The 14,234-nt window shown below is 37.0% G+C and overlaps 1 protein-coding gene across 1 annotated transcript in view; it reads right to left on the reverse strand.

The window, feature by feature from the left end:
- Fancl (E3 ubiquitin-protein ligase Fancl) overlaps positions 1 to 14,234 on the reverse strand; it is a 202,065-nt gene that overhangs the window by 17,890 nt on the left and 169,941 nt on the right. Inside the window, exon 10 of the mRNA XM_090375427.1 lies at positions 9,750 to 9,866. Within this exon, the coding sequence (XP_090231553.1) occupies positions 9,750 to 9,866 (117 nt within the window). The remainder of the gene's footprint in view (positions 1 to 9,749; positions 9,867 to 14,234) is intronic.

The raw sequence follows: 14,234 nt of genomic DNA on the forward strand, positions 1-14,234 counted from the left end.
CTTTCAGTAAACTTCATGACTTAGCATGAAATGCTCTTGCAAATTACAGCTATTTGGCCAGTCATAAAGACTGCATATACTCCTCATACAATGTGTGTGTGTGTGTGTGTGCGCACACACATGCTGGTAACCAGTTTGACAAGCCTTTACAACAGCTGAGAGCAAAGAAAATAGGTGCAGCCAACTTAAGATCACTCACTTGGCTTCCCTACTCTGTCTAGAAACTATAGAAGAGAATGTGATGAGTGACCTTGAGTCAGCAAAAATGAAACAGCAATACTTGTTATTATGTGCCACAAATTGATGAAGACTGTTCATAACTCATTATAATTATATCTTAAAATGAAAAGTTATCCCCCCACCACCAATGCAAAAGTATCTTTCCTCTAATGCACAATTGTTGACATTTTCTCTGATACCTCACTAGGCATGCATTTAAAATTGAACGATGCAGTGCATAACATTTTCTGTGGCTTTAATGTCATTTGGTGATGCATTTGACATCTTTCAAGTGCATCACCTAGGAATTTCACATTTCTAACCCTTTTTTCGTGATGGTATGTTACATTAATGACTAGCATCACAAACAGAAATATAAACAAAAGATATTTATTAATAGTTAAGGCTAAGCTAAGTAATATTTGACAGGTGCTTTCAAAATATTCCAAAATGTGCATTTGCAACCTTCATACAACAGTTTTGGTACAACAGTTTTGGTAAACTGTTGTATAAATTATGGCTGAAAAGTTATCAGAAGCCCTCAATTTGCTTCAGTTTATCATTTAATTGGAAAACAAAATGAAAAGTTCATCAGGTGCAAACTAATATTTAGTTGAACTGCCTCTAAATTATGGCTGAAATGTTATCAGAAGCCACCAGAGTTTGCTTCAGTTTATCATTTTAAATGGAAAACAAAAAATGAAAAGTTCAGTAAGTGCAAACTAATATTTAATTGAACTGGCCCTGATGACAGCAGCTCACCGTCAAGGCATTGACAAGTTCAATTTCTGAAGATAATCAACTGATAGTTCGTGGTTCCAAACACGAATTATGGCTTCCTGAAGTTCACAAAGGGTCTTTGGTTTCTTTCTAGCAACTGCAGATTCCACACGATGCCAACAGTTCTCTATGGGATTCAGGTCCGGGCTGTTTCCTGGCCAGCTAACAGTTGTAATGGACCATTCTTCCAACCATTTCTTCACCTCAAACAAATGTAAACACATTACTGTCGAGCCTCTAATGCAGAAATGAAGCTAAAGTAGCTACAGAAGTGCCTACTTACACTTTTCGCCAGATGACAAGGAGCAGAGTCATCCTGAAAGATGCAGTTACTTGTCAGGTTGAAATGGTCTGTAATGGTCGGCAGCAATTTGCCTTCCAATATAGCCAGGTATCCATTGGCATTTATGAATCCTTTTATAAACTGCAGGTGACCTATTCTGCAATACAAAATGCACCCCCATATCATTTGGCTGGTAGGGAATTTCACTGTAGACGCCATACAGTCTGGATGGTATTTTTTACCACGTCTACAGCAAATTGTTTGTCTCCCATCAGAGCCATGCAAGTTTAATTTCTTCTCATCCAAGAAAATAACTGACTTCCACTGCTCGGGGGTCCATATGACATGCTCCTTACACCAAATTAATCGGGCCTTTTTCGTTTTTTGTGTGAGGAGGAGCTGCTTCTTAGGACGATGGGCTACAAGTCCATTTTTGAAGAGGCGTCTTCTCACTGTTACTGCACTTGCTACCACTCCTTTATGTTCTTCCCATTCTCCTTTCAGCTCACAAGAAGAAGCTTTACGGTTTTTAAGGCATAAGCATTTCAAAATGCGTCCTGTTTTAGCATAGAGACTAATTTGCATCCGCTTCCTTTTTTCCTATCAGCAGAACCAGTATTCTTGAGTTTGGAAAGAAATCTACTCACTGTCGATTGATTACAAGACACTCTATAAGCAATATGATGAGAAGAACATCCTTCCTCACGTAAAGCAACAATAGCACTCTTTCTTTGTGGTGTCAACTGCATGTAACTCGTCACCCTGACACAAGCAAGGAATGACTGCAACTCTTGCAGAGCATGCTTATATAGCTGAAAGTAACAGCTGATGCAATATTACGTCATCACCTACGCGTGCCAATCTTATTTAATGCAATCTGTAAGAAATATTGCCATATACTTATATTATTCGGACGACAATTACAATTTTAAGGGGTTCTTTAAACACCAATGTATATCTATCTAAAATGCAGAAAAATTTTGAAATGTGGCACCTCCCAATCCACATGGCTCTGGATCTTAAGAGTTTATTGTATTTGCATTGAAATATTTGTATTCAATTTTGTTTTGAATTTTTTTTTGTCATATTTGTGTATATTGTCTAAATTAATATAAGCTGTTGGATTTAGAATAAATTTGCTTATTTTTACAAACTACCATTTGAAAATATTTGCATATAATTTTCTTCTAAAATTCAGACTACCCCTTAGTTTTATTAGACCAAATTACTGATATTTCACTGTTCCTAAATTAAGTGTAATGTAACTGAATGTTTGCTAAAGCACTGGAATAATTAAAAAAAAGGAAAAAAAAAAAAAAAAAAAAGAAAAAAGATTTTTAAGACAGTAGGTAGAATGGATAAATGTTTATATAATAGTGGGTTACAAGCTTATATTTGCACAAGGTTTCCCTGCAAATGTAAGCATGTAAAAGTCTGTTCCAGCATGTTATATTTTATATTTTGGTTTGGAGAAATGGGAACATAAGTATTCATTATCACTTTAGATCAGATAGAAGGTAACTGGAAGTTAGAAACTGTACATCAATCGGTATGGTACCGAGTATGGAAAGTTGAAAAACTTAGGCATAATAGGAGCCCCCCCCCCACATTTATTCACATTCTCTGAAAAACAATCAACACAATAAATATGTTTTGAATCTTGATGAAAAATTTACATACAAAATTTTGTACTTGGTAGGGATCAATTAAATAATAACACTGGCCAACATGAATTTGACCTTCACTAATATATCAGCTGTTTGCAGTCAATTTTTATGTGTTGATTTCAAAATTAATTCTTAAAAATTTCACTTCATGTGAAAACTTCTACATACACAGGGTTTTGTGTTTACCTATAATAAGTACCTATCATTAGTATATATATATATAAGTTACCTATAATAAGTATACCTTATTGCAATTTACGGAAACAGATACGACACTGATCTGTTGTATTACCTGTAAATAATGTTTGCATGTGCTGACAAATGGCAGTAATATTGGAGAGGGTTAAAATGTTCAACCTTGTCTGTCTACCTCCCACCTTTCAGTAATAGAAAGACAGTTGCAGTGTAAAAACATGCACAGTTTATCTGCATATCTGTTGCATACTGTTTGTTTCTTCCATGTTCTGCTTGCCATTATATTATTAAAATGTTTAAGAATAAGCAAAAGAAGTGTCTGAATCACCCTGACAATTTCTGCTATGTAAATTGACAGTTCACAACAAAATACAAAGAAAGAAAATCTACAGCATTATTAAAGAAGCATTTTCTTTGTAATTTGATTGCAAAATTGGTAATCAGGAAAAAGCTTGGTCTCCACACATGTGCTTTATTATCTGCACCACAAATCTGAGGATGATGCTAACGAGGAAAATTAAAAGTATGCCTTCTGTTGTTTCTATAGTGTGGTGATAAGTGCAAAATCACATTGACAGTTGTTATTTCTACATGACAGAAATATCAGGGATGTTAAGAAAAAGAAAGCAAAGCAACAGATAACATCATCTGCAATAAGACATGTTCTGCATAATGAAGATATGCCAATACTACATCCTCCAAAATCACTGGATAAAGGAAGCAGTGATGAATATAGCAAGGATTCTTATGTTGCAGACTTTGCTGGTACGGTACATCCACTTCAACAGATTCAGACTACCAATTAGAAAATTATAACAGGCTGCACTTAATTAAACAAGAAAAATTGAATGACTTAGTTCATGATTTAAACTTATATAAAGAGCAAACAGAACTCCTTGGTTCTAGGTTACAACGGTGGAAGCCACTTGAAGCAGGAACAAATATAATATATATCAAAAATGTCACACACACATTGTTTTCAAAATATAGGTAGTTCTTGACTTTACAAGTTAATTCGTTTCTAGCACGTGCTCGTCAAGTGGGAATATATTTCCCATAGACATAAGTTAAAAATAGGGTTATGTTCTCAACAATGAAATTAGTTAGCTAATTAGTTCGTTTAAACAATGATTGATTTATCCAAAAAATGAAAACATAGCCTGTAAAATCAAGCAAATTATTATAATAGAGAAATTATTTACAACTTACAAATGTTAAAGAATGTTTATTCTTCATCATCATCGATTAAATGCACACTCGTTGATCACTCATTATTGGCTCGGCACTCGTTGGTTTGTTGCACAAGGAGTAGTCTTCGTCAGAAATGTTTCAAGAAGCATTTGTTTCCAAGATAATCTTCTCTTTTAATTATAAATTTCAATAGCATGCATAAGCATTTTTTAACGGCACACACAAACTGCAACAAACACGATTCGCATGGAGTAACAAGTTTGCGAAGCGTAAAAAAAAGGAATGAAGAGAAGATTCTGAAAATTTATTTACGTTTTTTATACAATTGAAGGTTTCAGTAAACAGGAAACACATTTCACCATAATAACGTAAAAAACCACACAATCCCAGCTATTGGTATTTTTGCAAATGCAAGAAGATCGGGTTTACTACCCGTTTATAATTGATTAATATTGTAAAGCGGGGTACACTGTATTGTATAGCTATGCATGTGGTTTGGAATGCGATATTTATGAATGTTTAACATTCATTTTTTTGCAATTAATGTTCATATTTTCAATTTTGTTGATACTTGGGGAAAAAACTCATAAACCAGGGAACTCGTAAAGTGAAAACTCATAAAGCCAGAACTGCCTGTATTTCATTATAGAAGATGGACGTGTTTCTGTAAATATATTAGTGACCAGGGCTGGATTAAGGATGAAATAAGCCACCGGCCATATTTAAATTTGACGCCCCTTTAATATATATATATATATAAAAACTATTATTATTATTAGAAATTTTTAGCTGCTTTAGAAAATATTTACATTGAAAATGAGGCCTCTCTTCAGGTGAGTCCCCCGGCCATGGCTGGTTTGGCTGTAGTGTTAATGCAGCCCCGTTAGTGACCGCAATGAACTGGGCATTGAACACAATCCAATTAATGACAAATATTTATTCATGCCTCAAAATTAAGTTTAAAGGCAATTTTTGCTGCACAATGGAAATACATTCCCATCAGTTCCTCTATTTCATGCAGTTAGCTTTAAAGAAACATGAAAGTAAGCCCAAGATCCTGAGTATAATAAAATACCATGACTTTTCTTGAATATTTGTGGTGTTCTTAAAGTAACTGTATTACTGAATGGTCTACAGGTAGGTTTCACAAAATACTGTTGTTTTCTATGTTTGTGGGACAGTCATGCAATAGAAAAACATAATATTGTGCAGCAGTGTAAAAAGGGGACAAATTTTTTACTGTGGAGAAGTAATATGAAATATGTTTCACTACTTAAGCCAAAACATTTTTTCTACCATTAGTGGTTCTTTAAATTTGCACATCGTTTGGATTAATGAAAATTTTGCTAAGGTTCTGGATTAAATTGGGAAGTACTTCTCAATTTAATAGGTGCAAAACTCAAAGAAGAAATTTTCATTCGGCTTCATATACAGAAACTCCCAAAAGATTTGAAATTGAAAAAGTTAACTATTTCAAATATTTGAAAGAGTTACAGGGTACTGAACTAGGAGCATGTTTATGCAAGATTTGAATAACTTGCATAAACAGATAAAACTGTCCTTGGACAATGCCAACTTCACATTTAAGAAAAATTAAGTAATGCAAAACATAGCCTCTGTGAGGTTTTCCGGCATTGGCCTCTCTCTTATGAGGCTGACAACTGGAACCTAAGAAATATTCTTTCCTGAAACATGTTAAGTTTTTTGAAGCTAAAATTAAATGGGTATTCTGTAAATTAAAAAAGGATCAAGTTAAATGGGGTATTAAAGGAAAATCTTTGAATTTATCACCATGATCACCTGTGCTGTTGGATCCTCGTGTCGCAGAGTATGGCATGCAGCATCATTATAAGATATCTTATTTCATTAAAAAAAAAAAGTTCTTGTTTATACTCCAGCACGACCACCAGGTCAATGGAGTTTACAATAAATCATCACTACAAACGTTAATCGTATTTAGTAGTCACAGGTTTGAACCCTGGTCCACTCAAAGAGCGCGTGTTACTGCACCTATGCTCCAGACCACTCAACTACATCAGACCTAACTCTGTTGTGCATAACTAGGGCATACAGGACAACCTCAGATGTTGTCCTCTGGGTTCTAGCAGGGTCAGTCCTTGGCTTTGACTAGAGGATTGACATATTTTAGAGCTATTTTACAAAAATATAACATGTCAACTGAATTGCACTATTTAAGATGTTTTCTTGAATGAGCCAAGCTCCATGATGGCAGTTCAGTTAAGACAGAAATCAAAAGATTTTATAAAATATGCATAATAGGATAGCAGGATCTTTGGGTGCAGATAAGGATAGAGATTCATGCAAGTTCTTGCCATCACTTGGAAATGCTATGCATAACACAAAACTATGGCTTAATTTTAATCTATGGTCTACATTTTTAGTGATTGATCATGGGCTTAAGAGTAAATTTAAAGGAATTATCTGTTAACCTTGGAGATAATCATGACTGCCTTTGTGCTTTTCTGGAAACAAGAGTTCACATTATACTATTCTGCAACATGTACTTTTATTTCAGAAGAGGATTTGAACCGGAGATTGTTTCCTTAAATGAGAGTAATTTATATGTTCTGTTTGAAAACATCAGTTACTTTTAAAGTTTTATTTCCTTTTCAGAAAAAGCATTAATAGAGGATCAACTGGAACTGGAAATATGGATGTGATATACTGTGTAAATAGCTAAAGAAGGTTTTTATGCATATAAGTTTTAGTATAACATATAATGTGTATATAACCCACAATAGGACCCATCTCCACACTGGCTGGGAAGTGGAAAAATAAGAAAGGAAACTGGAAAAAAAAAAAAAAAAAAAAAAAAAAAACTTTATTTCCTTTCTTTTTGACTTGTTTTTTTTTTTTTTTTTTTTTTTTTGGCAGTTGTTGGCGCATCGGCTTCTGTGGCCATAATGCACCTCCCAAGGTTTTTTTTGCAGTACTTTGATCCAAGCCCGAGGCAGGATTCGAACCCGCAACCTTTGGGTTGCTAGGCAGGCACTTTACCTACCTGGCTTTTTGACTTGTAAGAGGTTTGTAAACAGTATTTGAGTTTCAGGTATATACATAAGCTTAAGAAGCATAATGTAAAGAGTACACTCATATGTATGTATATATAGTGCATAATTAAAAAAATTACAGGCATACCTCGATTAACGAATAGGATGCGTTCCACGAAATTACTTCGTTAAGCGAAACTTCGTTTTCAGAGGTAAAAATACTATGGCCAGAATAGGGATACGTTCCTACGTAAAGAAAATGAAAAGCTTTTTTTCGAACAAAGAAAAGTTTTATTAAATAAACAGTCAACTTACATACAAAGTGAAATCACATTTTAAAATATGAGGTTAAAGTTGATTGTTTATGCTTTTTTTCTCTTTCATTTAACAATTGCCTATACGGAGTTATTGCATTTAACACTGATCTCTTAACTATAACACTTCTTCCTAAATCGGGATCATTTTCACTAAAAAAATTTAAAACGTTTTCAATGTCATTTAAGCACCTTTTTAAATCTTTGGTTGTTAACACTTTTTCGGCAGGAACTTCTTTAACTTCGCCTTCATTATCTTTGTCTTCGTTGCTAACAAGGTTTTCTAAATCTTCCACTGAAAAACCATCATCTTCTGCATTCAATAAATTTCTAACATCCTCTTCATCGACATTTTCGAAACCTATTGATTGAGCCATCTGGATAACTTCATTTCTAATTTCTTGGATGTTATTTTCTTCTTCTAGTACAACTTCTGGCCATATTTTGTGCCAAACTCCATTTAAGCATTTCTTAGTGACTTCTTTCCAAGAACTATCAATGTTTTCAATTGCGTTTTTAATGGTGTAGTTTTTCCAAAAAGTTTTAACTGTCATTTCCACTTTATCCTCTAGTTCAGTTAAATTGCTTAAAGTTCGACGCAGATAATAAGCTTTAAATGATGCTATTACTCCCTGATCCAATGGTTGAATCAGGGAAGTTGTGTTTGCTGGAAGAAACACAACTTTGACAGGAATGCATGTGTCCAACGTGTTAAGATCAGTAGGATGTCCCGGAGCATTGTCTAACAACAAAAGAGCTTTTTCTTCAAAGTTGTTTTTTTGACAATACCGTTTTACTCCAGGACAAAAGTGGTTAACAAACCAATCAGTAAATAACTCCTTGGTAACCCACGCTTTTCTATTTGCTTTCCATATTACAGGTAAATTCATTTTTATGTTACCTTTTAACACCCTCGGATTTTCTGAATGGTAAACTAATAGCAATTTTAATTTATAATCACCAGAGGCATTTGATCCAAAGAGTAACGTTAAACGGTCTTTGGCTGCTTTAAACCCAGCAGCTGATTTTTCTTCAATAGAAATGAAGCTTTTTGTTGGTAGCCGTTTCCAGAACAAACCGCTTTCGTCAACATTGAACACCAAATTTGGTGGAAAATTTTCACGTTCAATTATTTCCTTTAGTTTTTCTGGAAACTTATTTGCAGCTTCAACATCTGCACTTGCAGCTTCTCCTGTTAATTTTACACTATGAATCCTGGCCCGTTTTTTAAATTTCTCGAACCAACCACGAGAAGCCCCAAAGGTTTCCGTAATTTCTTCAGTTTGTTTAGATTTCAGGTGATTAAACAAAAATAATGCTTTTTTTTGAATCACCATTTGACTTAAAGGCATATGACGTTGTGACATATCATCTATCCACAAACTTAACATTTTCTCCATTTTTTCTAAAATTGGATTCCTTAAGCGAGTTAATTTTGCCGCTGTAACATCTGTACAATTCTGAGCAGACTGTTTTATTTTTTCTGATTGACTTAGTATGGTTGTTAAAGTTGATTGCGCTAATCCTAAAGAATGTGCCACATCGGATTTTCTTTCGCCGCTTTTAACACGTCGTACGATATTTAGTTTAGTTTCCAAAGAAATTGCTTTTCTTTTCTTTGATTCTGACATTTTAATTAACTAAAACAAAAATATTTCTATTAAAATTTACAAAATCTACGTTATGTAATGCTATAAAGAACCTACGTCGATTATTGCAATGCGCCACACTGAAACAACGTCAATCATGTAAACAACAACTAAATTACGCGATTGACGGGCAAAACTGTTATAACAGACATGCCCGCAGCTCGGGAGCACTCGGGAATACGTAACGAGTCGCCGTCAGTCACCAATCGGATGATTGTCGGGCGTTGGCCTTAAATTGGAATATTTTTTTATGTTAAATGGGGCTTGAAATTGCGGACTTCGTTATATCGAGGCTTCGTTATCAGAGGTAACGTTAACCGAGGTATGCCTGTAATAAACTTCTTCACTAATCAGGAAGTTTTTTCTAGATTCTTTAACCAAAAAAATGTACAGTTAATGCTTTATTTTTTAAACTTGAAGAATTATTGTTAATAAATTACCTCATAGAGGCATATAATATGATATAGTTGACTGCATCTTGTATCTTCACAAGCCTTGTCAGGAATGGCACCTGCTAGTTGATAAGAATAACATATACCACATTCCATGCTGAAATTCTGAAAAATATAGGAACTGTATAGGAACTGCAAAATATAGGAACTGCACCAATGTTGTGTTAGATTTTAATTTTAAACAAACTTTCAGATTGATTAGGCACAAATACATGCCACAACAAGTTTATGAACATGATTATGAAATAGATAAATGAAACAAAATTAACATGATGCAATGCTAATTCTGCATTAGGAAATCAGTACTGTTCCTTGAAATGTAGTGTAATGTAAAGAAATTCATTGAAAATACATAGTTGGGAAAGAATTAAAATCATCTTAAAGAGCCCCCCCCCACAAGAATAGAATAGAAGTTAAGGATTGGGAATCTTTCTTCTACTCTACATATTTATGTAGCTTTTCAATGGCCTGCAATTTACCTGTGTAAAATGTTGAAATGAAGGCTGCTTCTGTGTTAGCACATGCTAAATATTTGGAGCAGGAACAAGAGTAGCTCCGTGTGAACAAAGTTTTAACGGCTCCAGCTAATAGAGAAGTTTTTCTTAAATTTTTTGCTGTTTTATTGACTTAATTGGCATATGAATTTATGTTCTAGAAGTAGCTTTATATTTCTAGTTACGATACTTAATTTATTTTGAATTTAGATAGAGATTTTGTAGGTTATTACTTAGTATTGGTAAAACTTATACCATTCGAAACTTGCCTCCATTGTTGTAACATATTAGATCAATGTTTCTCAACCTTTTCACTGTTGCAGTACACTTGGACAGTTGTTGTTATTTGGATTTTAAGAGCATTAGCAACTAAGGCCATATTGCTCCGGTTATATGCGGTGGTCATTCCCTGACCTTTCCGCATCCTCCGTATTTGGTGGTCACGGGCTCGAACCCCGTCTAATCAAGAAGCATGTGCTATGCACTGCTGCTCCTGCCCACCTGGCTATGGAGGTGCCACACTTGGACAGATGCTACAATTTTTGTGGCACCTCTACATAGTGGCATAGTGTTTTGTGAAAGGTGCCACCTGTGGTTTCCCACATCTGCACCATGGTACTTTGTGAAGAAGTACAGAATCTCTGTAAAAGTGTAATGTCTGGTTTCTGTCAGAGTAGTGTTATGTTTTTTTGTTGTGTCTCTGGCTTCTTGGCCGCAGAGCCCCTAGTGGGACTCCACGTTGCCCGCCACCACCACTGGGAGGTGAGCCAGGCTGCCCATTATACTCTGGCTGGCCTTTGCCAGGGTTGCCTGAGCTTCCTGATAAAGGTCAAGTGAAAAAAAAAAAAAAAAAAAGTGGGGGGGGGGGGAGAAAACAGAGCAGGAGTACGTGTTAGAAGGAACAGAAAGAGGGAAAAGGAGGACGGACTGAAGTTAAGGAGCAGTCCGCTCTTTGTGAGGTGAAAATAGGGGTCTGGGAGTGGGAGTTAAAGTAGCAGGGGACAGGTGCCCCTGCATGATCACCAGAGGCCAATGGACTCTGTATCCCGCACTCAGTTCTCCAGAGTGCCACCAATCCCGCACCAGAACGGTGCCGGCTGATCCAACCCTATAAGGGGTTTGCAGCAGTCCCGCACCAGAATGGTACCAGCAGTGTTCCTACCCTTAAGGGATTAGCAAGTTGTCAAGACAGTGTCCTCTAGCGGAGAAGGAGTTAACCCATGTCAGTCTGATTCGGGCCTTGGGCAGCATGATCCAATGTTGTTCTCATTTCAGCAATCTTGGCTCGCCTCAGTGCGAAGATTTCCTGCGCATACACAGTTAGTGCCCTGTACTTGTTTTCATCGAGCAGCAGCGAAGACTCTTGGTTACGTGGATTCCTTTGAATTGCGGTAGCAAACTTGATTCTACTGTTGTCATAGGCAGGGCACTCATACATGAGATGCCCCCAGGACTCTTCTTCTCCACAATGGCACCGCGGGTCTCTTTCAATCCCCATAGCTGTGAGTTTCTGAGTCTACATAGTGGACATAGTGTTTTTTGTTATGCGGTTCCCGTGGTTTCCCACAAATCCGCGTTAAATACTCTGTTAACATAGCAAAGCCAGTCAGTGTGAGTTATATGTGAGTACTGTGTTGTTTGTGTTGTTTGACTGGCCTCTTCGTTACTGGGAGGCGCGATCACCAGGAAGGAGCCTCCCAGCATCCGTCCACTGGCACGAGGAGCCGGACCAGGGAGTAAAAGACATCTGACGGGCCGTCCACACTCTTGCAGGAGCGAGAGTGGGGAGGGCCAAGGAAAGAGCGGAGAAGAGACAGGAAAGTGGAAGACAGACAAGATAGCGAGGATGACAGAGCGTAGGCATCCTCCCAGGCGAAACGGAGCAGGAAGAGTGCTAGGTGCAGTTGTGGGAGTCCTGAAGAAAGACTGTGGGTAGGAAGAAGAGAATAGGGAAAGTTCAAATTAAAGAGTCCAGGATCGTCACAATGGAGAATCACGGAGCGGCGTCGACAGGGCTGTCCGCCATTTGCAGTTTCATGTCTGGAAGTTTCCGGTGCTGGGTATCAGTTGCTGTCTAGAGGAGGTTATCCAGGAGTAGTGTTCGGGAGTTGCAAGTGATGCCAGCGACGACGAAAGACCTCGTTGGCATAACTGGTCAGTGCACGGAAGGCATCATTAGATTCCAATAACTTGGTTTCTGGCCGAAGTGATGTAGTGTGGAGGTCTAGGAGTAGTTGGTTTCTTAGATCTAAGTATACGTTGCATGAGTGCATCACGTGATCCCAGTCTTCAGGTTCTCCGCAGGTACAGAGGGCATCCTCGACTAGGCCGAACTCTAGAAGGCGTCTCTTGAAGGACCCGTGGCCAGTTAATAGGAAGGAAGCATAGACGTTAGGGAAGAACCAAGTGGAACGTTGCTTGTTGATGTAGGTTACCTCAGGAAGGAAAAGTTTAGTAGTTGCACCAGTTGTGGAGTTATTCCAGCGGGTTTGCCATAAGTTTATGAATTGTAGCCACACACGTTTATGTTCCTTTTTGATGTCGGTATCGGTACGGGTTTGAATAGTGAGGAATTCAGCTTCCGTATTCTTCTTGATGGCATGAGAAAGTCCAATAAAAGCGACGTGGAGGTCCAAAGGGAGGCGGCCTGTTAGTAGCTGTAGGGCGGCAGTTGATGTCGTTCTACATGCGCAGGTCATTTGTAGTAGCATAAGTCGTTGAATTTGCTGAATTTTATGTTGAACATGCACTAAGGTCATTCGGTGGTACCATACTGCAGCTCCATATGTGACAATTGGTATAAATACTGCTGAGTATAAAAGGCGTTGAGTTGGTCCTTTAAGACCCCAGTCCTTGCGGATAAAGCGTGCTAACATAGTGATGTAATTTTTTATCTTTTCTTTGATAGCTTGGATATGAGGAATGAAAGTTCTCCTGTCGTCCAAAATTACTCCCAGGTACTTCACCGATCGGTAGTTTTTCAGTGGGCGGCCATTAAAACGTATGGTAGGAGGTCTGGAGAAGTCCAGTTTGCCTTTTAATAGGAGGGTTTTGCTCTTCTCAGTGGAGACTGAGAGTTTATTTTCCGTGGCCCATACGGACAGAGCAGCGAGAACAACCGTAGCCTGGGTTTCTATGGTGGCGCGGGTGGGGCCCTCAATGATAATAACCATGTCTACAATCACTATTATACTCATATATATTATAAATATCTATACAGGTGACCCCCGCTTAACGCTGATAATTCGTTCCGCAAAAACAGAGCACTAAGTGAATCAGCGCTAAGCGAGCGCCACATTCCCATAAGGTAACATATGTATTTGTGAGTTGCGGTCGGTGCCACAGGATATTTCCTAATCAATAATAAACGGTAGTGAAAAGATGCACAAATGTCGGTCAAAATATTTAATATTCAAATATTTGTACATATAAAATATTCTGCATTACATACATATATAATTATGTGGTAACTACTTAAGTATCAAATTTAAACTTAAAATTCCAATTAAAATCATGAATTTAATTGATCTAAATTGATTTAATTTAATTGATGAATTTAATCAAGAAAAATGTGTCGATTTTGGGTTGAACTTTGGCACTCTTCCAAATAAACTAAAAGGGGTATTAATTTTAAATCCTCCGCAGCGTTACCGCCCAACAATAAAGTCAACCGATCCTTTGCCGCTTTGAAACCTGGCATGTTTTTTTTGTTCTTTCAATATGAACCTTCTTTTAGGCATTCGTTTCCACAAAAGTCCTGCTTCATCTATGTTATAAAATTGTTGAGAAGTATAACACATAATACCCCTCTTCAATAATTTTAGCAAGTTCTTTTTTGAAAGTTTCGGCTCTGTAATCTGCACTTGTGGCTTCTCCCTGGATTTTAAATCTATTTAAAAAGCCCTTACTAGTTTTAAATGGTTCCACATTTTTTTTTAGGTGAGTTTTCTTCAGATCATCATATTGGCTAATCTCTCTC

Source organism: Mastigoproctus giganteus, chromosome 6 (assembly GCF_048544385.1).
Source record: "Mastigoproctus giganteus isolate SK-2022 chromosome 6, ASM4854438v1, whole genome shotgun sequence".
In the NCBI taxonomy this organism is placed as follows: domain Eukaryota; kingdom Metazoa; phylum Arthropoda; class Arachnida; order Uropygi; family Thelyphonidae; genus Mastigoproctus; species Mastigoproctus giganteus.